Source organism: Myodes glareolus, chromosome 7, assembly GCF_982192425.1.
Source record: "Myodes glareolus chromosome 7, mMyoGla1.1, whole genome shotgun sequence".
NCBI lineage: Eukaryota > Metazoa > Chordata > Mammalia > Rodentia > Cricetidae > Myodes > Myodes glareolus.
The window spans coordinates 53981545-54009359 of record NC_142032.1 but is presented as its reverse complement, the minus strand read 5'-3'; the positions used below and the strand labels follow the sequence as shown (position 1 = coordinate 54009359).

At 49.4% G+C, this 27815-nt stretch overlaps 1 protein-coding gene across 4 annotated transcripts; it reads left to right on the top strand.

Annotated features, from left to right (window-relative positions):
* The first annotated feature begins 9137 nt into the window (after positions 1–9137).
* On the top strand, positions 9138–25182 carry Chrm1 (cholinergic receptor muscarinic 1). Of its 4 annotated transcripts, XM_085693590.2 has the most exons (4): positions 9138–9663; positions 10101–10192; positions 20487–20657; positions 22683–25182. In XM_085693590.2, exon 4 carries the CDS (start codon positions 22753–22755, stop codon positions 24133–24135), a length of 1383 nt encoding a protein of 460 aa, XP_085549716.1. In that variant the 5' UTR covers positions 9138–9663; positions 10101–10192; positions 20487–20657; positions 22683–22752; the 3' UTR covers positions 24136–25182. The 4 variants fall into 4 exon arrangements, with proteins under 4 accessions (XP_085549716.1, XP_085549717.1, XP_048314322.1 ...); XM_085693591.2 differs by lacking the exon at positions 10101–10192; XM_048458365.3 differs by lacking the exon at positions 20487–20657 and having other exon boundaries at positions 9139–9663.
* Positions 25183–27815: the final 2633 nt, after the last annotated feature.

Below are 27815 nucleotides of genomic sequence, written 5' to 3'. Positions count from 1 at the left end.
ACACCTCCAGGGTCATAAGCTAAAATAAACTTTTTTTTTTATAGTTCATCCAGCCTATGGATTGCGTTACTGACAGCAGAAAATCTACTAAAACAACCCAACTCTCCACTCTGACATCACACCTACCATCCTAAACTGTTCTTGTTTGGTTTTTTGTTTTTGTTTTGTATTGTTTTATTTGGAGACCTACAAGGGGTTCCCTCACCTTGAACCACGCCTAGGGATGGGGTAGAATTACTCCAAATACTTGTCCTATTTGGCCCAGGCCCAAAAGCCAAGTAGGTTGCAGCTGCAGCTGGAGAAAGAATGGGACTGCTTCGTAACCCGTAAGAGCCAGAATCTCAGAAAGCACTTTGGACAGGAAAGTCAGGTGCCATGGATAGGAAGTGAGACCGGGGCTTGCAGGTGGGGTTAAAGAATAGTTCAGAGCTGGGCACCAGAGACTATCTGCAAGCCTGATTGAGGACTGCGGCTGGGACTTGAGACTCAGCCTATGAAGTCTGGGGCTAGGGTTTAAGGGCAATGAAACTACAGTCTGGTTGTAAGGGTGGCCACCATGCGGACCCCTGCCAGGGAACCTCAAATAGTGGCCCTCAGGACACTAAAGGCTCAAGGAAGGACCAGCAAGACTAAAGTCTGAGTCCTCTATGGAGCTAAACAAGGAGGCCACAGGAAGCCTGGCAAACAAAAAAGGAGCACCCTCAGGAGAGCAGAGGAAACAACCCAGAGGTAGGAAGCATCCAGGAAAGGCAGAGGCCTGTGAAGGAAGCCCTTGAAGGGACAGGAATTCAGACCTAAAGCTATCCTGAATATCTAGAGCTGAAAGATTTCTCTGTGCACTGCACTAGTCAGGGGTGACCCAACCACAATCCTCAGCAGCCAGTCAATAAAACACTCCACATCAAAAATACCCTGAAGAAAGGAGGACCTGGAGCCCACATCTGTGATCCAAATACTCGGGAGATGGAAGCAGGAAGATCAGAACGCCCAGGTCATCCTTAGCTGCAAATCAAGTCCAAGGACGTCTGGGATCCTGTCTCAAAACAAAAGTTAATACACATTTGACACTGAAAAGCTCTGCTAGGCTCCCGCTGGAAAGAAAGCCCTACTAGTTCCCCCAAGTTGATTATTTTTTTTGTTTTGCGGGGTTTTAATTACATTTATTGGGGGGCATTTCATAGAGCATGTGTGGAGGTCAAAGGACAGCTTGAAGAAGTTGGTTTCCTCTTTCCACTGTGTGGGTTCTAGGGATTAAACTTAGGTCATCAGATCACCTTTGCTCATTGAATAGTCTTGTATGCCCTGGTTTATTTTTATTTTTAATTATTGTATGTTTGTGTGTGTATATATATAATGGAGAGGTATAAACAGAGCCTGTTCATTTGTTTCCCAGCCTCCCAGACCTGAAATAAGCACACAGAAACTATATTAATTACAATACTGTTTGGCCAATAGCTTAAGCATATTTCTAGATAGCTCTTACATCTTAAATTAACCCATTTCTATTATTCTGTGTATCACCACAAGGTTGTGGCTTACCAGGTAAAGTTCCAGCATCTGTCTCCTTCAGCAGCTACATGGCGTCTCTTTGACTCTGCCTACTTCCTCTCTATATCTCTGTTCAGATTTCTCGCCTAGCTCTATCCTGCCCTGTCAGGTTCAAAGCAGATTCTTTATTAACCAGTGGTAATAAAACATATTCACAGCATACAGAGAGGAACCCCACACATATCAGAGTCAACCTTTTGAAGTCAGTTATCTCCTTTCATCTTTTCCGTGGGCTCCAGGGATCAAACTCAGCTCTCTAGGCTTGCTAGGCAAACATCTTGAGCAACTAAACCATCTAGCTAGTATAGTCTCCTGTGAGGAAAATCATAAAGGCTTTTCCTTCTATGTAGTACACGTACTAACATCCAGAAAAAGTGGGCTTTGCTGGCTGAGTCTCCATTCTACTTCCTTGGAAACTGAAGCTCAGAGAAGAGGGGTCTGAGGAGAGAAGAACTGAGGGACTCAAGCAAACCCCAGGGAAACTATCTTCAGAGAACAAGAGAAATAGTAGAATACCTTGGCACCAGCTAGTGTATCACTGCCTTCATCTGTACCAAGGATATGGGTAGACTAACAGAGGCTAGAAGGCCTAACAGGAGGCCATGACTCCCCTTTCACACCGTTCTCTATGGACCCCAGTTTAGCCCAGTCTGGTGTCCCAGTGTGTCACTCAACTTTTTAAAATCAGGTCTTCCTCCTCCACCAGGCCTACCTTGTCCTCACTGGGTCCAGCTTCTACTGACCACCCTCTGGTTTGTTTGGTTGTGGGCTCTGCTGTTCCTGGAAGTGTTCCCAAGATCATCTCTTCACACCTAGCTCAGGAAACTGCATGGCATCTACCTGGGGCTTCTGTTCCCTTCCCAGTATTGACTGCAGTGCTTGGGCACAGGCTACAGCCTGTTCTCTTAGGCTAGATCCCCATTAGCAGTACAGAGGATATAGGACATGCTATGGGCTGCACTGTGTGGCTTCTAGGTTAGTGACACTTTGGCGACCTGTTCCCCCAATTAGCAAAGAATTGCCCTGAGGACTGTCAAGTCCACAACCATATTCAGGCAATTGTAGAACCACTCCACTAGCCATTGTGGTTAAGAAAGCCAGATCAGACTGGACATATGCGCAAGAGAAAAGTCCTTCACAGATCTGAAAGACGTGGAAACTCAAAGCCACCCAAGAACTGAGGAGGCTTGGGGCCCAAATACACTGGCCTCTCACAATCCAAAACCCAAACAGACAAAGCAGCTCCCTACCTCGCTCCCTCCCTTTGCTGTCTTGTTGGGTAGTCTCCCTGGGGAAAGAGCTTTTTTTCCTTCTTGGTCAAGCGCTGGAGCTGAGACATGCCCAGACTCTGTGCAAAGGCGATAGGAAAAGCAAGAAAGGTTGCTACCACACTATTGGGGTCCCACAAGTTTCCTCTCCTGGTGCTAAGCCCTTTGGGCTTACAGTACTCCAAACCTGTACCAGTAACAAAGAGCTGCCGCTCAAGCCCACCCACTTCCGCGCGCCCCTCCCCCTTCCCTAGCCCAGTCCAGGAGCTTCTACCCTAATTCAATTCCTCAGAGTTAATCACTGAGTGTTCAGCGGACTGAGTGAACAGGCAGGCGGCCTGAGGTTCCCTCATCTCATCAATCTCTGCCCTGGTCAGGCCCCTGTCAGTGCCGAAGCTGACAGGAGGCGCCGGGTGAGGAGAGGTGGGGGTGAAAGGGGGTATGAGAAGGGACCAGGATCTGTAGGGAAGGGGCAGACGATGTGGACATATTGACATCTGGGAACCCTCATGATAAAGGCAAAAGCAATAATTAGAATTCAGGTAGCCTTGCCAGGGCGTGCTGGCGCAGTCTTTAATCCCAGACAGAGGCAGGCAGGATTGTGAGCTGGAGGTCAACCTGGTCTACAAATTACTATAAATTTAAGTTAAGGGCTGGAGAGATAGATGGCTCAGAGGTTAAGAGGACCAGGGTTCAGTTCTCAGTACCCACATGATGGTTTGTAATCATCTGTAACTCCAGTCCCTGGGGATCCAACACCCTCTTTTGACCTTCCTGAAAATGCACAAACATAGTGTGCAGACATACATGCAGGCAAAATACCCATACACACAAAATAAAATAAAAAATTTTTTAGTAGTGAAATGAGCCAGATGTAGTGATGTAGACCTTTAATCCCAGCACTCCAGAGGCAGGGACCAGTAGATCTCTATAAGTTCCAAATCAGGACTACATAGTGAGACCTGATTTTCTTGTCTTTGTTTTCTGTTTGTTTTGCTTTATTTTTTATTTTTTTCCAAACAGGGTTTCCCTGCATAGTTCTGGCAATCCTGAAACTCACTATGTAAATCAGGATGCCCTCAAAATCATAGAGGTCCACCTGCCACGGCTGCGATTAAAGGGGTGTTGCAATTAAAGGAGTGTGCCACTGCCACTAGGCCAAAAAAAAAATACATTTTTAATTAGTTAAAAATGTAAAACTCTGAAAACTAGGCCACCACGTTAGTGGGTGCACAGTTTTCATTAAAGATCAGGAGTGCAGACTGGGGCTGCAGAGCCCAGTACTTTTTTGTACTCAAGAGGCCTGGGTTCTACCTCAAGAACCACGTAAAACCAGAGTAGTGACTGTACTCTTGTGATCACTGGCTGCAGGCCAAAGAATAAGAAATTCAAGGTCATTCTCAGCTACAAAGCAAGTTTTACATCAGACCGGGAGACATGAGATCTTGTCTCAAAATAATTATTATTGTTGTTATTGTTGCCGTTATTATTATTGCTGCAGAATGATGGGCAGTGGGGATTTTGTCTTAGGTTTCCTGGAATGTCCTTTCTTCTTGCAAATGGTGAAGAGGGCTTTCAGGTAGTTAGGCTCCAAGCTGGGGACAAAAACCACAAACTGTGAAGGGGTAGAGACAGCAGATTGAATTAGCCTAACCTCTCCAGGTCTGTTTCCTATCAGCAAAATAGGAAGCAAATTGCCCTGCGTCATAGGGCTGTTGTGAAGATTAAGTGAGAAAATGCAACGAGGAGCTTCTGAATGTGGGGCTAGAGACAGGACTCCCTGGGGAGAGGCGCTTGCCGGCCAAGCCTGAGATCCATCTCTGGCACTCACAAGTTGTTCTCTGACCTACACATAGATGCACTGGCTCCAGTGTGCGTGCACCTCACTCATACACACACACACACACACACACACACACACACACAGAGAGAGAGAGAGAGAGAGAGAGAGAGAGAGAGAGAGAGAGAGATTAGAGTGATGAACTAACTGTACAGCCTATACACTTGCAGCCAGTTCCTTTCACTTTCTGAGGGTAGTGGTAACCCACTCCTTATGCACCTCCACCAAGGAAACATGTTATTGTTTTCCTCCCAAGGAGTGGGGAAATGGGACGTTGCAAGCAACCCCGGGTGCCCACCCAAGCACTCTGGGTACACCCGACATTGGATGCGGTGGGAGGAATGGAGGACCGCTGGCGCTCCTGTGAGGCGGCTGTCCAACCCTGCACACCACTCCATCCCCTTCGGTGATGTACTTGATCAGCCTGCTCAGGACCAAGTTCTTGCCCCACCTTTGGGTCCTTTTCAGCCCTCACTGTCTTGGATTTCAAGTTCTAAACTACACATGGGATTTAATCTACACATTGGGTTGTTAGGAGAAACGCGAGGAAAGGGGGAACAGCAGGAGAGGGCAGAGGAGCCCACACACACAAAGTGAAATTTTTGAAGACCCTGATGTCTGGTCTCTAGTCCGTCATGCTCCTAAAAGCAGTTTCACATGGAGCTAGATCTGAGCCAGGATGCGTCTACGATCTGGTGGGAGCTCTGAGGCCCTGTGTCTAGTAACCAAGCGAAAATTAAAGCGTTTTCGAGCTGGTTTTGGCTATAGAGAGCAGAAAGCTAGCCTCAGACGGACTGCCTCTTCCCTGGATCTGAACCTTGGTTCTAGGTGCGGTCAACTCCAAGGCAGCGTCAAGTAACCTGAGTTCTGAGTCCTGTCCTCTAGGCAGAAATGGGGGTTGTTTAGAAACGCCTTTTGAGAGCACAGTTCTGAGGTTCAGTCCGAGACTATCTCAGTTCCCAGTGCTCGAATCCCAAACCAGACCCGGGCGCCACCTAGACTCCGCAGCGGGGGAGGGTCAGGGAGAAATCGTCTGAACCCAGGTCCCAGAAGGCTCCTGACTGTAAAGAGAGGGACAGACGGGGACTGCTTCCCGGTCATCCCCTTGGCGAGAGCCAGACTGAACGTGCCGGGAAGGGGAAACATTGGTTGAGTAGAACTGTTGTCTATGTTCATTCATCTTAAGAAAGGACTGTAAAACCTAGATTTCCTGACTAATAATTTTGTCGTGGCTGCATCTGCCCTGGCCCATCTGCAGCCCCACCCTGGATTATAGCTATGCCTTTTAAATCTAGAAAGTAGTCTGTTGGGGTGGAGAGGAAGGTCCAGGAAGATTAAGGCTGAAGACTTCAGGCAACGGAAGAAGTGAGGAGGCGGGCTGTCAGGTCGTCTGGCTGCCTTCCTGAGTGCTGACGACTCTGACCCGCGGCCCTCCGCATGGGCCCGTAGGACCACCTGCACATCACAGGCCGGGTAAAACAGGAAAATGTTCCTCCCTTTCAAGGCCTCCGTCCTTTAGCGCAATGGAAGAGGCACCCTGAAGGGAAAGGCTTAGCGAGGTTTGAGATTCTGACCTGGACTAAAGCCAAGGGCGAGGATTTAAGTAAGGACCCGGTGCCAGTGCTCTATGTGAACACTCCCCACACCGCGGAAGCCTTTCAAAAAAGCTGTCCTGACCTGAGGAGTGGCTCAAGGATGGGAGGCGCTTGCCCCCAGCCTAACACATCTGAATTGAATCCGCAGGACCCACACAATGGAAAGATAGAACCGACTCCTACAAGTGTGTCCTCTGACCGCCACCTGAGCTCTTTGCAACACACACATGCGCCCACACCATATGCGATAAATAAAATTTTAAATTTTTAAAGGAAACTACTAGTCCTTCCTTCCCTCAGACTACAGCCGGCGAGCTGCCACCCGGTTTCCACCCCGAGGATGGAACCTGCCATAAAGCCCCGAGGCACGTGAATCTATTCAATCTGTAAAATGGGAGTAATAAAGCCTACCACACGGTACAGTGAGCGACAGGTTAATTCATGTAAAGCACTTAGCAGCGCCTGGGAGGAGTAGGCGCTCAATGCCAATTATAAATAACAAGAATGGCTTTGTCTTTTAGATACTGTAGAGCCACCGTTTGATGTAACTGCCCCATCAAGGGAGGTCCTACTTCCACATCGCTAATTATACAGACCTAGAAACAAGCTCTAACTTGCCGGGCAGTTCGAATGAACCAACCTAAAGTTGAATTCGAACCCATGACAACTTCGTTCTTTTTCTACTTAGAACCATTTATGATTGGGCCGAGTCATCCAACGCTGATCAAAAATAGCAACCAGCAGGAGCGCAGATCCGGAGTACTGCGTCGGCCCCGCCCCCACCTGAACAGAGAAAGGAGAGCTGAAGAGGGTCAGGGCAGCTGGAGACGGGGGTCAGGCGGGGGCGGGGCCGGACCCCCACGTGTGCCGCCTGCAGCCGCTTAGCGAAACCCTTTGTCGGGAGCAGCCGCGTTCGTGCCGCACTCGGCGGCTTAAAATAAAGACAATGTTCCCAGCCTCCCTGCGGCTAAATCCGGCTCGAGTGCGGGGGTGGTGAGCGAGCCGGGCGGGAGCGCTTCTCGCCGCGCTACCTCCCTTCTTCCCTTGTGCCTCAGTTTCCCCAGTTGGTAAGGCGAGACCTAGCCAAGTTAGGGAAGGAGCGCCGAAAAGCGTGATACAACAACGGGAGGGACGGGGCTACAGCCCCCTACTTCTGGAGCTTCACAGACTCAAGAAAGCTGCGTGGGCCAAAGGTGGGGGCCACTCAGAGGAAAGCTGGACACCCTCCCCTCCCGCCCACAAAATAAGTGTTTTTATTTCTAAAGGGACATGTGCAGAGGCGGTGGGAGAAAAGGGAGACCAAGAAGATTGGGGGAAGGGGGCAAAGAGGAAGCTTGATTCAGACTCGGAAATGGATGTGGAGGCCTAACTCCCCCACTCTAAACCACGTGTACACGCACAAGTACACGCACCCCCACTGTTCTCCCAACCCGCAGCCCCGCAACCTAAGGATGGCCCAGCAGGGGGCAGCCCGCCGCAGGAACTCCTTGAGTTCTGACCTAACCCTGAGGATTTAATGACCCCGAGGGCAGGAGAAGGAGCTGCTTGGATCCCGACCCCCGACCCCCGATCCCCAGCTACATCTGACCAAACACAGAAAGAAGGCACTCCGGGTGCCTCTTGGCACCCTGGCTTCTCAAAAGTATCCATGTTTCCGCATGTACCTGCCACTAGTGCCCCGTGGTTGCTGGTCCAAGCCCCAGAGACGCCAGAGTCTTCCTTCCCTGGCACCTTAGGCAACTAGGATCCAAGCTCAACACTGGGAAAGGGCGCTTGGTGGGAAAATGCAATGAGGAGGAAGGATGGGGCGGGTTGCCTCAGACTCCAAAACCCAGAGCTTAGATACCCCAGAACCTGATTTCAAACAGTGGCTCACCTAGTACCCACCACGCTTCAACTTTCTTTTTTCTCACCCATATAAAGGTGATCTTGATTTCAGTCCTTCGCACCTCCCACCCAGGGCTTCATCACAGCCCACAGGGCAAAGAACACCGCCGGCGGCGTTTGTAGCTTTCCCAATTCTCCTCCGTGGTCAACTCTCCAGGAAGTCTCTATTGGGGCTTTGCTAGACCCAGGTCTCTATGACAAAGGGTACCTCTACCCAGGGGTCCCTATCTCTGAGTCAACTCAACACAGGAATCTAACCTGGACTGGGGGAGGCTGCTGGCCACACTGTAGGCTGAGAGGAGAGGCGGAGTGGCTCACACTCTCCAGGTACACACCTGTGAACCTAGAGTGGGAGTCAGGGGAGACAGAGTTTGACAAGCTGGGAGGAGAACTGTCTGTCTCCCTGTCTGTCTGTCTTCCAAAGGGAAGCTGGGGGTGGAGCAGGCAAAGAGGTAGATGCTGCCTCGCTTGTCAAAATTAGCCAGTTCCACAGTTGGGCAACACTCAGACACACACTGAGTACAGACACACGCACGCACATGCGTTCTGGCTCGACTGGCAGGGTCACACCTGTATTTACGTAGGCTGCATGGTGACATGAGCACACACGGATGCACACATGTCAGACACTAAACAGTGTATGTATCAAACACACAGCCCCCCACTCCCCACAAAGAAGACACCCATATATCCTCATACCGGGGCTCTGCAGACACTAGAGCACGCTGCCCAGCATGTGGGCATGTCACTCAGCCCCAGGGCGGGTGCGCCAGCCCTCTGGGTCTGTTCCAAGTTGGAACCTCTCACGTGAGGCCCAATGTGTCATTTTCAAACAGAAGGAATCTAGCTCCCTCGCAGCAGGGAGGAAGAGCAGGGTGTGTGGCTGGGTGGGTGGGTGGGCGCGTGGGCATGTTCATGGGGGGAGGGCATGTGTGCAAAGGAAGCAGGCATGTGATAACAGGGCATGTGTGTTGGGACATGGTGCACAAGAGTTGGGGGCTTTCCGGTTGGGGGCTTTCCGGTTGGGTGGGGGAAGAAGCCTAGGAAACAGAGTGTGCCTTTGTGAGGGTGTGTGTGTGTGTGTGCCGCCAGTCTGTGTGCAGTGGGTGTGGGTGTTTGTCTCCCTGTATCCGCCTTCTCTCTCCTCCTGGACTTTTAGCCTTCCAGGGCTCTCCTTCCTCATGTCCTGCCTTCTCCGTCTCAAGGCTCAAAGTGGATGCCCTTGTGGACAAGGGGGGCACACTCCAGGACTTAGTCCAACCCCAGATGCTGCCTGAGGCTTCCCTCCTGCTCCCCCTCCCTTTCTTTCCTCCCTTCCCTCCCTCCCTCCCTTTCCCTTTCTCCCTCCCCCCCAAGGCTGGCGTGCCAGGGGGTGGGACATGCCAATCACTGGCTGTGCCTCTCCCGCTGCCAGCACAGGGCGCAGCTCCCCCCGGGAGCCAGGTGTTTGGGTCCCAGGAGACGCTGCAGGCCCCCGGAGAAGCAGTGAAGCTGAGGACCCCACAGACCCCTCTCCGGTCCCCTGGTGAGTACATTTGGGAAGATTTGGGAGGGGCTGTGTTGAGCTGGGTGCAGAAGCAGCGGGGTCCTCTGGGACAGGGCAGGGACAAGGATGAGATGGAAATGGGGGTGGACTCTGGAGAGGGGAGGTGGCCAGGGAGGGGTCTAGAGGCCAAGAGGGCTCTATAGCCGTGGGCATTGACTGCTCCAAACACTCTGCCTGCTGGTTTTCAGTGGATTCATCTGATGTTTTTCTGGGCTTCAGTTGGCAGAAGAGATGGAGACCCTCTTAGGAAACTCAAACTAGAGTTCAGAAGAGAATAGATGGCCATGTAGTTAGCAGATCCCGTAGCACCCTAAAGCAGAAAAGGAAGGGCAGGAGACAGCCCTTGCCACCAGCACCCCGCTGAAGGATGACCCGTGTACATACTTTTGGGGACACCTCCTTCTCTCCTCCTTCAGGGAACCCTGAATCCCACCTCCCCCATCCACCTTCAGCCCCCCAAGATGGACTGAATGAGACTGCTGGCCAGATGGACAAGCTGGATGCCAAGGTGGGTGTTTGGCCAGAAGCCAGCAGGAGACCAGGCAAAGAGCCCCATTGCTTTTTGGAGACAAATAAGCCATGGGCAGCCACATCATCCAGAGAATATGGCCCTGGCATGTAGGGGACCCAGAGAGCCCTCCCTAGGTTTTTAGTATCTTTGGCTTTCAGAAGGTAGGTTGCAGTCAATGCAAGGGTCTCAGGCAATACAAGAATACTATACTAATACACACGTGTGTGTCCTCAGACTCCGGGAAGGATGAGATGAAGCCAGGGGCTTTGATTCTTGCAATTGCCACCTCCAAGACGGGTGTCTGGAGAGAGGGCAGTTGGACCATGAAGACCTGTACACCTTAAGGTTCTTAGTGCCAGTGGAAAGAACTTCACTTCTTCCGACAGTGCACATCTCTCTGCAGCTCCACCCCATTAGCCCAGTGTCCCCTGTCTCACTGGCTGGAAGAACTCAGGCAGTCTCCAGCAGCCGATCAGTCTCTTGTCCTGGGGAACCAGCTGCTCCATGAGCTGTGTAAGGAACGGTTGCTACTCCCAGACTTCAGCTCCTAGGTAAACCATGACAGCTGCTGAGATATGCAAGAGGAGATGATGGAACAGGGCTACAGAGGGTATCATTCTGGCGGCTGGGCTGCTGGCTGTGACTTTGGTGGATCTTGAAGAGCAATGGGGAGCCCGAAGTGTCCAGAAAGGTCTAGGCAGAGCTGTCCTAATGTACACTCAGAGAGAATGAGGCTGAAAAAGGAGAGTGGATATGTTCGTGGCCGTAGAAGGAAGACATAGCAGTCCCGTTCATACTTGAACCCCATTCTCTTCACCCTCAGCACATCACTGTGCTACCACCTCTGTGAGCAGGAAGAATAGATTGGGGAAGGGAAGGGCGTAGTGAGCTTTGGGAGGCAAGAGCTTGGGCTCCCAAGCAGGCAGGCAGGGAAGAGGTGGGTGAATCGAGCTGAGTTTCAGCTCCACTGTGATGCCATGGTGATGCCTAGAAGAATGGGGGAGGGAAAGAGAGAAGAAAGAAAAAGGGGGAGTGCCAGGAGTGAGGCTCTGGAGATGTGCAGGGAGGAGGATGAGGGGGCCCAGAATTGCTAATGCCACACTTGCAGAGCAAAGTCTAGGTTGCAGCCTGCTAACAGGTAGGCTCTTCCCAGCCTACTTAAAGATGGTCAGGTAGTCAAGATCCATCACCATAAATTTGGCCATAGCTCTAAGACGGATGCTCCTCTTTCAGATCAGCAGTGTATTTAGGAAGCATTTAACTGATGGCCACTGACCTCCTCTAGATTAGCTGGTCCTCCCAGAGGTGGCTTGAGCCTAAAAAGACCGAGATTAACTCCACTTGTTTACTTCTTTGTTTCCAAGGCCAGGGGGTCAGGGGTGGACGTTTTGTGAACCTTTAATGAATCAAGAGCCACTTGAAGAGAAAAGTTAACCCAAGGGGAGTCACCCAGAAACGCTGGCTTCTGGGCTGTGGTCCCTGAAGAAGGGAGTAGTCAGGAGCCTAGACCAGAACCTCCTTCTTACTGCATATGTGAGACCCCAAGTTCCCATCCCTCAGCCCTCTCTGAAGACCACCTTCTCCCTAGAGTTATCTCTGCCCCAGCCAGGTTTTCAGACAGCTTCCAGTCCCAGAATAACAAGATGGCTCCACACCATCTTCTTAAACCTTCTCCCAGCATTCTCTGTCTCCCCTTCTTACTCCTTGACCAGGCTAAGGAAAGTCTAATGTTCAGGAATCCATCTCCCAGCCTTCCTATCCTCCCCCAGTGGCTTCTTTCCTTCACCCGTCCTTTCACCAGCCAGATCCCCTGTCCCTAGGGATTGGTCCAGGGCACTGGCAGTCATCAGTCTGACCTGCCTTGTATTAGAGACTCTGACCTCATCTCTTAACTCTTGGAGCCCACATTAACACACACCACCACCACCCACATTAGCTTAAACACACACACACACACACACACACACACACACACACATACCACCACCACTACCACCCACAATAACTTACACACACACACCACCACCACCCCACATCTATTCCTGAACCTCACTTAGCCTCTCTTCGCCTCTCGGTAAAGCGGGATTTTCTTGAACCATTGCACAAATTAAGAGTCTCTCCGTTTATTTTTCTTTATGCTCTCATGCCAGACAGTCCTTTACCCAAGAGAACAGAGGCCTGGTGGATAAGGAGTCATAGAAGCAGAGGGGCCCCTAAACTCTGCTCCGGAGCTGGTCTTGATCCCCACAGGCTCATCCTCAACCTAAAGAGCCTGGAGTCATTAAGGAGGACCCCCCCATGTATACATTCATGTATTTCTTCCTCAAATATTTGTTGAACAATTACTGTGTGGCAAGCCCTAAGATAAAGCAGTAAATGAAGCAAGAACCCCTTAAATGAAGCAAGAACCCCTACTTTGCCTCTCCATCAGTTATGACTGGACCTCCCCCTCCCCCACACTGTCATCTTCATCACACAGATAAAGGACACAGACACAGGCCTGAGTCTAAAGCAAGGACTTCTTGGCTGATTCAAACTAGGGTTTGGCCAAGCTAGTGAAGATAGGTGGAGAAGCTATGGAGACTCCCCTGAACCCCCGTCAGGAACAGCTTAGAGTCAGGGCTCCCAGAGATGGATCTCAGAGGCAGATGAGTGCATCACTGACAAGCTTTAAGGTCACCTCTTTTTGCAAATCGGAGATAATAGAATCTATTTTCAAGGAGTTATAACAAGCAAATTAAATTATGCATATAATGCGTAGAGCCATGTCTGGTATACTCAAGCAGCCAGTAAATATCAGTTGCTATGATAATAATAGTAATATTATTAAAGGCTCCCAACAGTCTTCATCGGGAGGCCACAGTTCCAGGCAGAAAAGTACTCTCCCCATTTCTTAACACCTTCTTGTGTCCAAGATCCCCCCCCAGCCCCCCACCACCATCCTCTTGTCATTCAACAATGCACACGCCCTTACACACACACCCCATCCTACAAAAGGGCGCCCAGGTCAGGATGGTGGCTTACCTATGGTCAGTGAATCAAAAGATTGACGCTAAGGATTGTCTTAAGGGGTTTCTGCCTGACCCACCTTGCAATCCATATCACAGCTTTTTCTGTGAATGTTTGTTTCTGGTTTATTTAAGAGTTATTTATTTCTGCTGGGCGGTGGTGGCGCACACCTTTAATCCCAGCACTCAGGAGGCAGAGGCAGGCAGATCTCTGTGAGTTTGAGACCAGCGTAATCTACAGAGTGAGTTCCAGGACAGCCAGGACTACACAGAGAAACCCTCTCTCAGGAAAAAAAAAAGTCTTTATTTTTATTTTTCATGTCTGGGTGTTTTGCCTGTATGTATGTCTGTGCGTCAGTGCATCACATTCCTGCCTGGTACCCCCGGAAGTCAGGAGAGGATATTGGATCCCCTAGGGACTGGCATTACAGACTGGTCAGCCACCATGTGGGTGCTGGAACTTGAACCCCAGTCCTCTGTAAGAACAACCAGTGCTCTTAACCACTGAATCATCTCTTCAACCTGTCCACGAATGTTTGAACAGGATGTGCTATGTGAATGTAGCATTAAATTCCCCTTTCAACCAGAGAGCTAACCCTGAGCCATAAAACTGAGTTCATTAAAACTTCTGGAGCCACCACTGAACCCCAGCACCCTGTCTCTCAGTCTCAGGATGATCACAGTCATGGGAAACCAAGTTAATTCATGACTACCATACTCCAGTAGCCATCAACACGTAGTGAACTCCCCCAGTCAAGAGGAGAGATGTCTCGGTGCGTAAACACACTTGTCAAGCAAGCGTGTTTGCTGAACTGAGGGCCTGAGTTCAAACCCCCAGGACCTACAGAAAAGCAAGCATCTATAATCCTGGTGCTCCTACAAGGAGATGGAAGAGAGAGACAGGAGAATCCCTGGAGTTTACAGCCCAGTTAGCCTGGCACAAGCAGTGAGAAAACAACTCATCCTACACACACACACACACACACATATACAAGTTAAGGCTAAGGCCAGGCATGATAGTGCACACTGTACTCAAAGCACTCAGAAGCCTGAAGCAGGAGAGTTGTTGTGACTTCAAGACCATCTTAGGCTAATAGTGAGACCTCAAACTAAATAACTTAAAAACCCCTATAGAAGGTGACTCACAACCACCTGTAACTCCAGTTCCAGGGCATCGGACACCCTCTTCTGGCCTCTACCAACACCCGTACATGTAGCTTGCACTCACACAGACAGACACACACATAAGTTTAAACTTTTTAAAAAGCAAAATGAAAAGCCATCTGAAAACGTAATTCCATTGGTAGTCTGCTCATCTAGCAAGCAAAAGCAAGTTTAGTCCTAGCAACCCATAAATTGGGTATGGTGGCACATACCTGTAATCCCAACTCTTGGAAAGTAGAGGCGGGACAATCAGAAATTCAAAGTCATTTTCAGCACATAGGGAGCTCAAAGCTAACCTGGACTACATGAGACCCTGTCCTAAAAATAAATGAACAAACAAACGAAGACATGCATAAATGAATGAATGCATGCATGAATAAATAAATAAATAAATGGTTAGATAGATAGATAGATAGATAGATAGATAGATGGATGGATGGATGGATGGATGGATGGATGGATGGATGGATAGATAGATAGATAGATAGATAGATAGATAGATAGATAGATAGATAGATAGATAGATAGATGAAGGGTGGCTACCAGAGATCTGGCATATGAAAGGCCCTGGGTTCTAGGCAGGGCATAAAAAAAATGAAGAAACAAAACAAACTGATTAAGGATAATAACATTGATGTATCATTTCAACACCTGAGAGGCTAAGGTGACAAAGACCTTCCAAGGCTGCACAGTAAGGACTACAGTAGGTCACTCTGCTCTCACTGTGACAGGAAAGCAGGTTCATGACCATCTGGAGCTACATTACCAGGAAGAGGGGGAAGATCCAGAGGTGGTTAGAATGACTCTCGTTCCCTAGAACCTTTGCCCTTTCTCCCCTAACACTCACTCCCAGTGGGAAGCAAACGTTAGAGAGCCACAGAGCAATTAGCCAAGTAGAACAAACACAGGCCTTGAATCCAAAAAGTTAGTGTCACAGTCCCAACACTACTATCTCCTGTGGGATCATCAGAAAGCCACTTACCTCTCTGAGCCTCTGCTCCCTCACTACAGAGATGAGATTGTCCTGCAGATGAAGAGGAATAGCGTGTATCGAGTGCCTGATGTAGCCAAAGTATGGTGGCTACCAATTTGTCCATTAAAAAAGATTTTGCAGGGATTTCTGACTGTCCAGGCAAGACTGCCAGCTTCCTCACCTCCAAGGATATTTGGTTCATTTTTCTCTGGAGTCCTGTACTAAAGGTATTTGCTTTAACAAGGCATAATGGTTTATATTTATAATCCCAGCGCCCAGAGGTAGAGAAGAAGATGGATCTCTATAAATTTGAGACTAGCCAGGTTTTTAAGTAAGTTCCAGGTTAGCCAGGGTAATATAGCGACACCCTGTCTCAAAAAAAAAAATTAAATGAAAGCATTTACATTATTCATGGCCATCACTAAAACCCTCTAAGAGGAGATTGTGATGGCTACAGGTCACCATGTTCCCACCCAGAGTTGATGTTGTCGCAGCTCCCAGTGAAGGGACCTGAGTGAGCTTCAGCTTCACCTCTGAAACTTGGGTCCTCTCTATACAGCATCTGGAGATGTTGCATTCAGGACTCTGCACATCTGCCAGAGATGCTAGGATGGTCCAAATCCTCCTTTGTACAAAAGAGCAGATTAAGAACCAGGGAAGATGTCAGGCAGTGGTGGTTCACGCCTTTAATCCCAACACTCGGGAGGCAGAGGCAGGTGGATCTCTGTAAATTCAAAGCTAGCCTGGTCTACAGAGCGAGTTCTGGGATAGCCAAGGCTGTTACACAGAGAAACCCTGTCTCGGGGGGGGGGGGGGGGGGAAGACCAGGGAAGTGCTGAGGCTGGGGGCTGGAGAGATAGGACACTGACAGGCGGATACAGGGGCCGGGACGAAGAGCAGGGGCCAGGTACTGTGTGTCTGCTTTGGTACACCCCACTCACCAGCTGTGGAGTGAGAGGCAAGAAAAGAAAGGGAAAGAATGAAAGGTTGGGAGATTGTGCCAATAACTTGTGGAGGAAAGGATGGCACTGAACTTCATTCCAGAACCAAGGGTCCCAATGCCAAGACCAGGGCAAGTCAAGTAACGCACTGACCTTGAAGAAAAATTTGAGGGATCACTAAGGTAGAGGGTGTGACTCAGTGGTAAAACAAATGCTTAGTGTGCTGGATGGTCCTGGATGGTACCCCAGTACCAATGTGTGTGTGTGTGTGTGTGTGTGTGTGTGTGTGAGAGAGAGAGAGAGAGAGAGAGAGAGAGAGAGAGAGGGAGGGAGGGAGAGAGAGAGAGAGAGAGAGAGAGAGAGAGAGAGAGAGAGAGAGAGAGAGAGGGAATGTCATAACACAGAAAGATAAAGTTGCAGCTTTGTTTTGTTGCTTTTTGTCCACCCCCACGCCCCAGACAGGGTTTCTCTGTGTAGCCCTGGCTGTACTGGAACTCTGTAGATCAGGCTGGCTTTGAACTCAGACATCCACCTGTCTCTGCCTCCCAAGTGCCAGGATTAAAGGGGTGTGCCACCACCATCTGGCCTTGTTTTTGTTTCTTAGGGCAATCTCAAGTAGGTCAAGTTAACAGCAAACTTGCTATGTAAACAAGGTTGGCCTTGAACTCCACAACCTCCTGCCTCTACCTCTAGAGTGCTAGGATTACAGTAGTGTGCCACCACACCCAGTCTGGAACTTTTAAAAAAAGTCAGATAACAAACCAGACTTGCAAGTAATCCCCGCATTTGGAAAGCTAAGATAAAATAGTTCTGAATTTGAGGCTAGTCTGGGCTACACAGAACTACATAGTGAGACTTTGTCTCAATCAATCAATCAATTAATACTACAGCAGGCTAGCTCTTTTTGTAAATAAAGTTCCATGGGAACTAGGGCCAGGTTTGGAGTAAAGCTAATAATGAGACAGGATTGCACAAATGTAGGGCTGGATCCTGCCTTTGATATTTTAATCATCATAGATTATATTTGTATTGATTTTTTATATTACATAAAATATTAGTTTATTTACTACCAAGTTTGGAACCATCTTTAAATTTGTGACCAAGATACACATCACCCTCCCCCTAAGCCTGAGGAGGCCTCTGCAGGGGGGAGGGGGCAGCCTCTCCACCAGCCAACAATTCTAGTCTAGTTCCTTTACAGGTCTTTGCTCAGCTCTACTGCTCCAAAGCACATGGAGGTGACACACAGGGAACTGTCTAAAAGCAAGGAGACCTGAGTAATGCCTTCTATCCCCTGTTGCTGGGCCTCAGTTACTCCATTTGTGCAATGGGTGTTAAGTGGCCCTGAGTTCAGAAAATCAAAGACAATGACTGTGCAGGGCAAATTCCCAAGATAGTGGGACCTGACTTTAGTTTAGAAAAGGGTGTGACAAGACTAGGCAAAAAAAAAAAAAAAAAAAAAAAAGATAAGCCATATTTTGCAAGATGTGATGGTAACCCATGCATTTAATCTCAGCATTCAGAAGGCTAAGGACAGAGGTTCAATCGTGAGTTCAAGATCAGCCTGGATACATGTAGCAAGACTCTGGCTCAGGGACTACACAAGGTCCTGGGTTTGAATCCCAATGCTGAAGGGAGAAAAAGGTGGAAGGCAAATTGAGTTTTGGTGCATGCTTTTAAAATTCAAATTGGCGAGTTAGTCTCCACTGTTGTTTAGTCCTTTTGATGTGTTTGTTTAGAGTTTTGTACATTTTTGTTTGGTTTGGGTTTTTTGTTTGTTTGTTTGTTTGGTCATGAGTTCTTGTAAATGAAGTTTCACTTGAAAAAATGACTGGGGTCCAGTCTTGATGGTACATTTCCTATGTGGTCTTCTACAGGTTCTCCTGCTGTTTCACTTGGGTCTCACTCAGTTCTATTATCTGTAAACTTGTGTCCAGGTCTTAGGTTCCTGCTGAGATTCAGTATGGGGATTGGACACAGCTCAGTTTCTAGAGTTCTTACCTAGCATACGGTTCCATCCTCCATACCATGTAAAACTGGCTTGCCACCCCAGGCCTCACATCCCAGCATTCTGGAGGTGGAGGATCAAAAATTTAAGATCTTCCTTGGCTACACAATGAGTTCCAGGCTAGTCCACACTGCATGAGATAAGACTCTATCTTAAAGGGGAAAGAAAAGGAGGTGGGTAGAGAAATTAACCATGACTGCAGATCATTGGCCGAGTGCTTACTGAGCATGTATAAGGCTCCATGTTTGAGTCCTTACACCACACACACACACACACACACACACACACACACACACACACACACACCACACACATGATTAAATAAGATAATGCATGTATGTACAGAAATACTTCAGCAGTGACTCAGGGTGAGCTGTCCAACAGCAACAGGTACCATTGCTATCAACCACCATTACTGCACTATCAGAGATTTAGGGCCCTGGGCTAGAGATGAAGCCCAGACCCTGTGAGTGCTGGACAAGCTAAGCAGGTGATTTACCACAACATGTACCCAAACCCTCTAGATTGATTGATTGAGACAAGGTTTCTCACTATAGCTCTGGCTGTCCTGGAATTCACTTATGTACACCCGATCGACCTCAAACTCACAGAGACCTGACTGTCTCTGCTTCCAGAGTGCTGAGATTAAAGGTGTATTCCACCACACCCAACCTTAGAAGAGTTTTGGGGGTTTTTTGATGTTGGTGTTGGTGGGTTTTTGTTTTGTTTTGATTTGGTTTTGATTTTTCGAGACAGAATTTCTCTATGTAGCTTTGGAACCTGTCCTAGAACTTGCTCTGTAGACTAGGTTGGCCTCAAACTCACAGAGATCCGCCTGCCCCTGCCTCACAAGTACTGGAATTAAAAGCATGCGCCACCACCACTAGCCTGAGACTATTTTTAACTTAAAATACAATTACATCATATTCTTTCCTTTTCTTTCTTTCCTCCAATCCTTCCTGTGTACCCCCAGAATTTTCTCCCTCTCAAAATCATGGCCCCTTTTTCTTTGTTATTGCTACATGTCTGTCTGTATGTATGTATGTATGTATGTATTCCCAAATATATAAATACAACCTGCTCAGTCCATTTAATATTATTTGTATGTATATGACTTCAGGGATGACCCCTTAGTATTCGATAACCAATTAGGGGTTTATCCCTGGAGAAGACTATTACTCCCAATCCACTCCTAAGCAGAAGGGAGCCCTCATTCCTACACAAACTAAATTAATGTGGACCCAATGCTCACTGTACATCAGGAGACATTCTAAGCACTTGATGTTCAAAAACTCATTTAATCCTCTTAACAATTTCTTGAGGTATTAGCTTAAAGGTCTTAGCTAATCCCTATATCCCATTTGAGGAATTTATAGTTATAGACATTACATCACTTAATAGTTAATAACAATAAATAAATAAATAAAGTAATAAAAAATAAAAAGAAAAAAATAAAATATGGTGGTGCAAGGCTTTAATCCCATTACCTGGGAGGTAGTAGTATCAAAATTTCAAAGTCATCTGCCCTTCTGGTAGGGAAGCAGACCTCTGCTACATGATACCCTGTCACAAATGAATGAATGATTTTTAAATATTTCTTTAATTTTTGAGATATATCATTTCTCCCTTCCCTTTCCTCCCTCCAGGACTTCCCAGATACCCCTCCTTGCTCCGTTGCAAATTCATGGCCTCTTTTTCCTTAATTGTCATTGCATGTGCATATGTGTGTGTCTGTGTGTCTGTGTGTGTCTGTGTATCTGTGTGTGTGTACCTAAATACAGAAGTGCAACTTGTTCAGTCTGTATAATGTTACTTGTGTGTGTGTTTTCAGGGCTGACCATTTGGTATTGGACAACCAATTGGTGTGCTCTTCCTGGGAAAACTATTCTCCTGCTCTCAGCAGCCCTTAGTTGTATAGTGTTGGAGCCTTGTGGGCCTTCACACCCATCCCAGCATGTCTGTGGCTATTGTCCTTCTTCATCTCGTGCTTAGATGATGAGACGTTATGGTGTGGCTTCTCACATGTCTATCTGACACCATCTCCCAGCAAGCTCCCCGATCCTCTGGCTTATACAATCTTTCTGTTCCTCCCCCGATCTTTAGGTACAGGAGTTGTACTGTAGTGACTTTTTTCTTTTTTAAAGATTTACCTATTTTTATTTTATAAATTTGAGTGTTTTCCTGCATGTATGTCCAGATACCACTATGTGCAGTACCCACAGCAGCCAGAGGAGTGTGGGATCCTCAGAAACTGCAGTCACAGACATTCGCAACCTGCCATGTGGATACTGGGAACTGAACCCAGGTCCTCTGGGAGAACTGCCGAGCCATCTCTCCAGCTCCTAAGGATGACTTTTTTCAGTAAATGGTAGGCCATGAATTCATAACCAGACAGGCCTCACCTGCCATTCTGACACTTGGGATGGGAAGGTAAGGATGAATTGGAGCTCAAAATCATCCTTGATTACATAGAAATTCTGAGACCCTGTCTCAAAAAAACAAAACAAAACACAGCAATACCAATACCCTCTTGTTTGTTATAACTTCTCCCACAGCCTTTCAGCTAATATCAAGTGTAGCACTAAATGCAGGTGGCCTAGCTCTGGAGTCCAGGGTCTTTAACTGTGGCGTCGCACATACTCCCTCAAGTGTAGAGTGATTCATACACACGTGTGCACATTGACAGCCACAGACCCTATTGCTTATGTTGTGGCACACTGGCCCCCTTCCCTGTGCTCTACCACAACAACAGTTCACTGAGAGCCATGGAGACGGTCTCAGTCACCACAGGTCACACACGATCGCAGGCACAACACATAAGCCTCTCTGTCAGAGACCAAGTCCCCAGGCGACACCAGGGTTCAGAAGGCTTTTGTTCAACATTTCTCCCTTAGGATCTTCCCAACAGTATAATCCTAAAGGCCATAGCTCTACACTAGGAAGACCCTAAACTTCTTCTGTGGACAGATGGGGGCACAAAAAAGGACCCACCAAATCACACAGCAGCTAGGCCATTGCTGAGTGAGACCTTCAGCCTTCCAGCTGCCTTTGCTTTGGCTGTGAGCCTCCCCTGCCTCCTGGCCTTTCATTTTGCGCAACCTTAGTGCCTGGGCCAGACTCCAGATCCCAGAAAAGTCTGAGGGATCTTCCCGTTCCCCATGCTGCCCTCTTTTCAGCTGGGTCCCAGGAACAGAGCAGAGAGGGAGGGAAGCCTCCCACATCCCATCTGTGGCCAGACCCTCACCTAACTGGGAGCTGAGGCCATTGTCCCTGTTGCCTGCTTCGCATGCGATCCATGGAAGACTGTGCAGACATAACACACATACGTGCATTTCCATGTGTCCCACTCCCATTCTGCTCCCTCTCCGGAGTCTCCTGTAGCTCAGGCCGTCCTCAAACTCACTATGTATCAGGGGATGACTTTAAAGCCCTAATCCTCCTGCCTCCACCTCCCAAGTGCAAGGATTGCGGGTGTGTGCCACCACTCCCAACCCTCTTCCCTTCCACGGAGCCTTCTCCTTCTTTCCATCCCTTTATTTAATGAAAGAATTACACTGGAGCAGCTCGTGCACGGCTAGTGGAGGAACTGGGCCCTAATCCCACTCAGCATCTTTTCACTATAGCCAAGGCTGAAGCTGCTCAGTCGCCATTGCCTCCAGCAAGAAAGGGATGACAAGGGCCTTCCTGCTAAGGATGAGCAGGACAGTTAAATAGATAACTTGATTAGGTGCTTAGCACTGTGTCTGGCATGTAGCAAGCCCTTCTTAAATGAAGGCTTTAATAAGGCTGAGTGAAATACTTGGAAAATCTTGCAGGACTATATACGAAGTAATTCTCCCAATTTCTGCTGCATGAAATGTAAGAAAAACAGGGGTTAGTGGCTGGCTTAGCAGTTAAGAGCCCTGGCTGCTCTTCCAGAGGACTCAGTTCACAAGGCAGTTCTTGTCTGTAATTATGTCTATAATTCCAGTTCCAGGGGATCTGATACCCCCCTTTCTGGCCTCTTCGAGCTTACACATGGTGCACAGACATATATACAGACAAAATACTTGTACACATAAAATAAAAATAAACGAATATTTTTACTTTTTTTTTTTTTTGAAGACAGGAATTAGTAGCAATTTTCCAAGGAGAAAATGGAGGTTCAAAGTTTGAACAGTGAAGCTGGAATGAGGACTCAGACCCCAGCTTCCAAGACAACCCGGTACTGCTGGCAAATCTCCTTGTGGTTGGGAAGCCATTGTTAGCCACTGTGTGTAGGTGCCAGTGCCTGCGAGTGATGCTGTGTGGCCTGGAGCTCCGAGATGGCAGGGGCTGTACCCTTTGACTATTCCACTCAGAGCTGTCAGAGGTGCCCAGTGGCCCAGCCAAAGCTTGTGTCCTCTCTTTTCAGGTGATGCCCTTTCTCTGAGGAAAACTTGTGACTGGAGGAAGGGGCTGCCCCTTCACCCCACCTGGCTGAAATGAACACCTCAGCGCCCCCTGCTGTCAGCCCCAACATCACCGTCTTGGCACCAGGAAAGGGTCCCTGGCAAGTGGCCTTCATCGGGATCACCACAGGCCTCCTGTCTCTGGCTACAGTGACAGGCAACCTGCTGGTACTCATCTCCTTCAAGGTCAACACAGAACTCAAGACAGTCAACAACTACTTCCTGCTGAGCTTGGCCTGTGCTGACCTCATCATTGGCACCTTCTCCATGAACCTCTATACCACATACCTGCTCATGGGCCACTGGGCTCTGGGCACACTGGCTTGTGACCTCTGGCTGGCCCTGGACTATGTGGCCAGCAACGCCTCGGTCATGAATCTTCTGCTCATCAGCTTTGACCGTTACTTCTCAGTGACCCGACCCCTGAGCTACCGAGCGAAGCGCACTCCCCGCAGGGCAGCTCTGATGATTGGCCTGGCATGGTTGGTTTCCTTCGTCCTCTGGGCCCCAGCCATCCTCTTCTGGCAATACCTAGTTGGGGAGCGGACAGTGCAGGCCGGGCAGTGCTACATCCAGTTCCTCTCTCAACCCATCATCACTTTTGGCACAGCCATGGCTGCCTTCTACCTCCCTGTCACAGTCATGTGTACGCTCTACTGGCGCATCTACCGCGAGACAGAAAACCGAGCCCGGGAGCTGGCAGCCCTACAGGGCTCTGAGACACCAGGCAAAGGTGGTGGCAGCAGCAGCAGCTCAGAGAGGTCACAGCCAGGGGCTGAGGGCTCACCGGAGTCACCTCCGGGCCGCTGCTGTCGCTGCTGCCGGACACCCAGGCTTCTGCAGGCCTACAGCTGGAAAGAGGAAGAGGAAGAGGATGAAGGCTCCATGGAGTCCCTCACATCCTCTGAGGGCGAGGAACCCGGCTCAGAAGTGGTGATCAAGATGCCCATGGTAGACCCTGAGGCACAGGCACCAACCAAGCAGCCCCCCAAAACCTCCCCAAATACAGTCAAGAGGCCCACCAAGAAAGGCCGAGACCGAGGTGGCAAGAGCCAAAAACCCCGAGGGAAGGAACAACTGGCCAAACGAAAGACCTTCTCACTGGTCAAGGAGAAGAAGGCAGCTCGGACCCTGAGTGCCATCCTGCTGGCCTTCATCCTCACCTGGACACCATATAACATTATGGTGCTGGTGTCTACCTTCTGCAAGAACTGTGTTCCCGAGACTCTATGGGAGCTGGGCTACTGGCTGTGCTACGTCAACAGCACTATCAACCCCATGTGCTATGCACTCTGCAACAAAGCCTTCCGGGACACTTTCCGCCTGCTGCTGCTCTGCCGCTGGGACAAGCGGCGCTGGCGCAAGATCCCCAAGCGCCCTGGCTCTGTGCACCGCACCCCATCCCGCCAATGCTAATGGCCCCCTCTCCTGCATCCTTCCACCCCAGCTCCAGGGAGAGGCCGGTGGAAAGTGTCCATAGGCTGTATCTTCAGTCCCAGGGCCCTGCTCAGGCCTCCCCTGGCTTCCCAGGCCCCTGGGTCACCTTCCTGGACAGCCCAGAGAGACTGCTAGCTTTCCAAACTTTGCTATTCCCAGACAGGGAGTGAAACCCGGGGAACTGGTTTCTCTGTTCCCTGCTGTGTGGGAATAGGCTATTCACCAGGAAGAAGGTCCAGGAGGAGGATCCGGGTTTTGGACTCTGTTTGCGTTTAGGCAGGAAGTCAGGAGCCAGCAGGGCGGGCCAGTAGTTTAACCTTGCTGTCTTCCTTGGCCCGGCAGGGGGCCCAAATTGTGATGGGAAATAGCGCTCCCCTGGGTGTATAGGCAGGAGCTGACACAAAGTTTGGGACTATGAGCTGGAGATCCCCTCTCTGCACAGGCATAGCGCATCCAGGTAGGCCCTAGGCACACTCTCGGGATTGTCCAGCCTCCCTACAATATCCCCAGGTCATCCCTATGTGAGTCACCTTCAAAGCAAATGTCCAAGCCTGGGCAGGACGATAATGCCAGAGGAGATCAGCTTGGCTAGACACACCAAGTCCAGAAACTGCAGCAGGACCAGATGTCAGGTGTCCTAACTGACCCACTATGTTACTTTCCGGGGTCGGGGGAGATAAGGTGCCTGCTATCCAGTCCCACACCCATTCCTCCCCCCCCCCTCTCTCTCTCTCTCTCTGCCCCAAAGTAACCTCAGTCCCTCCCTCCTGGCTCATAGCCATCACCTGGGTGGATCTGCTCTGGGCGGATCTAGCCAGGCCTCCTGCATGCTGCCTGCCTCCAGCCTTGCCCCACAGAGGCCTGGCTCAGCCAGCAGGTTCTCTTCTGTAAACTCCCCAGTCCAACCCTTGCATGGCCTCCCTGCCGCCCTAATCTCCAGACTCTGCCTGGCCCCAGATGTTCTCTCCTTCCATCCTCAGCGTATGCTGAGTCTGTGAATAAAAGCCACGTAACCAGCAGGCACAAGAGGAATTCCTCCCTGTTTTGGCTCAAGGCCCTGGTCCCATGGCCAGGACTGGATGGGGCGCAGAAGGCACAAGCGCTGCATGGAGAATGTGGGCTGCAGCATTTAAGGTGGATCCAGGAAGGACAGCATTGAATGGCTAGATCAACTAAGCCTGTGGGCCCCAGCACCCTGGGGTCCGTGGCTCAGGTGAGTGGTGCTACAGGAGGCAGACCTGGCCTCTGAAAATGAGAGGACTAGGTGAAGCACCCCATGTATCCCGCACATAGCTGCTCTAGGACCTTCTCATACCCAGAAAGAACAGAATTCCTTCAAACTCCCATTTGTAGATGGCGAAACTAAGGCCCAGAGACCCAGGAGGATTATCTCACAAAGCAACACCCAGACTTCCAGGTAGTCCACAACCTCCTGACCCCTAGACTGTGGAGATGACAGACCTAGGACACCCTCAACCAGAGAAGTCCATCAGGGTAACCCTCAGGCCACAATGTAAAACACTGTATTGGTAAGAGTGGTTCCCAAAGTCTAATGAAAATGGACCTAAAGAGATTAACTCCACATCCCTGAGCAGTGGTTATCAAAATGTAGCAGCAGCTGGGAGTCCCAAGACCAACCTTAATGTCCATGGTTTGCTGGGAAAACATACAAAACTCTACAAAGTCACCACATCACTGTCATAGTGAAAGAATTCTGAAGAAGATGGCAACAGAAGAAAGTGCACAGAGCAGAGTCCCAGGGTAACCAGGCACAAGATGCTAATCTCTTTCCAGGGAGTCACAGAACACTTACTCTCCTGCGGTGATGTGTGATAGCCTCCATAACACACTGCCAGTCAGGAAAGGCCCACCAGAACCTTGGTGTCTGGGGTTTTTACTGGAGGCTGGGCATAGGGGCATGGCTGACTGTCCACATGGCTGACCTCCCAGTTAGAGTCCAGCCCCTCTAGAGGTTTAATGAGGGACTGTGCTCCAAGACCTCCACCACAAATTATATTTTTGGTATAGGTTATCTGGTGTGGTCCAGGGTACACAGATGAGTGAAGATTTCCTTCTAGGTTGGATAGTCCAATGGTTTGTCATGATTCCCAAGAGCCAGACAAGGTCTGCTGAGCTAACAGTGACTCAGACCTAGAGCACCGCTGTCACCTGGGAACTTACATGGGTAAATTCCTGGGGTCACCACAGATTTACTAAATGGAATTCAGAGGATGAAAACCAGCTATCTGTAACCAGCAGCCTCAAGGGGATTCTGGTACAGGCTAAAGTTTGAGGGGGGATAAATTCTCCTAGAAGGCTGAGGTCCTAGGTGGGACTTTTAGAAAGCTCTGCAGAGGAAGGAGTAGGGATTCACCCCACAGTTAGCTGCCTGAATTCCCGGAAACTTTTGAACCTTGAGAGCTAATTTGGAGATTCTAGCTGGGAAGAGATTCTCTAAAATATCCTGGACCCAAAAAGGGTCCTCCTCTATCTGGCAAGGGCATCCTTTTCAACTGAGCCTACAGCTTTGGACAGGATGAACACGGAGAGGTCAGAGAGGAAGAAGACATATGCCTAGTCAGCCACTAGTAATCAGTGGGGTGGCAGATGCCTCAGTCAATCACCCTTAGGTCACCCATAACCTGTGGAATGGAATCTTCCAACACCATGGGCAAGGATAGCCCACTACAGACAAGGAGAAGGTGGCCAGAAGCTGCAGGAGACTCAGCAGTGTGGGGATGACCCTCAGATATAAACCCTGTACCCCTGTACCACCAGTACAGCAGCCTCAGCTGAGACCCTGTGAAGGCTGCTTGCTTGCTACTGCTCCACTGTAGCCCTGAGTCCCCTTCAGAGATAAATGTGCTGCCTGTGTCAAAGGTACGGAGGTGGTGGCACCGAGGAGGGTGAACAGCCCTGGAAGAAGAAACACTTTGGGGTCCGTGTAACTTGCCTCTTCTGAAGACAAGGAAGGAAGGAGTGGGACTAGCATTAGGATCAGTGATAGAGTCGTAGCTCACACTTGTCCCTAGTTCCCTGTCCTGGGACCCTCACCATGGTCCTGCCATGCCCACCATCAAATAACCTTAGGCATGTCGTCAATGTCTTCATCTCTAAAAGGGGAACAGCCCCTTGCAGGTGTCAGGGGGATGAGGCAAACTGGCAAAGAGCACTTAGTGGCTGTACCATCAGTGACTCTACAGAAGAGACTGCTGCAGTTAAAGGCCAGACTAGGTCTAGTTTCTGAGTCAGGTCCTACGCTGCACTCCATCCTGGCTTTGCAAAATCTAGAGTTCTATACCCTAGACCAGGAAGAAGAAATCTCATATCCTAACCCGTTTGGGTTTGAAGAGAGCCCAGGAGCACCTGGACAGGAAGGGGTGTAAACTCCAGGTGGAATCTGGGTCCTGCGGGCTCTGAAGGAGGAGTGCTGCAAACCAAGGAATATATGAACCAGAAGGGAGAGGGCGATTGCATGGGCATCTGTCCATCCCAAACACTGCACCCACTCCTGCCCTGAGTGAGCCTCTTCACCACAGGAACAAAGGCCTTATCGTAAGGAGAGAATAAGGTTGCTTTGTGAATACCACCTCTTCCACCAGTACTACTAGAGCATGCCTAAAGGAGTGGAACAGGTTAGGGTCCTTCCTATACCCAAA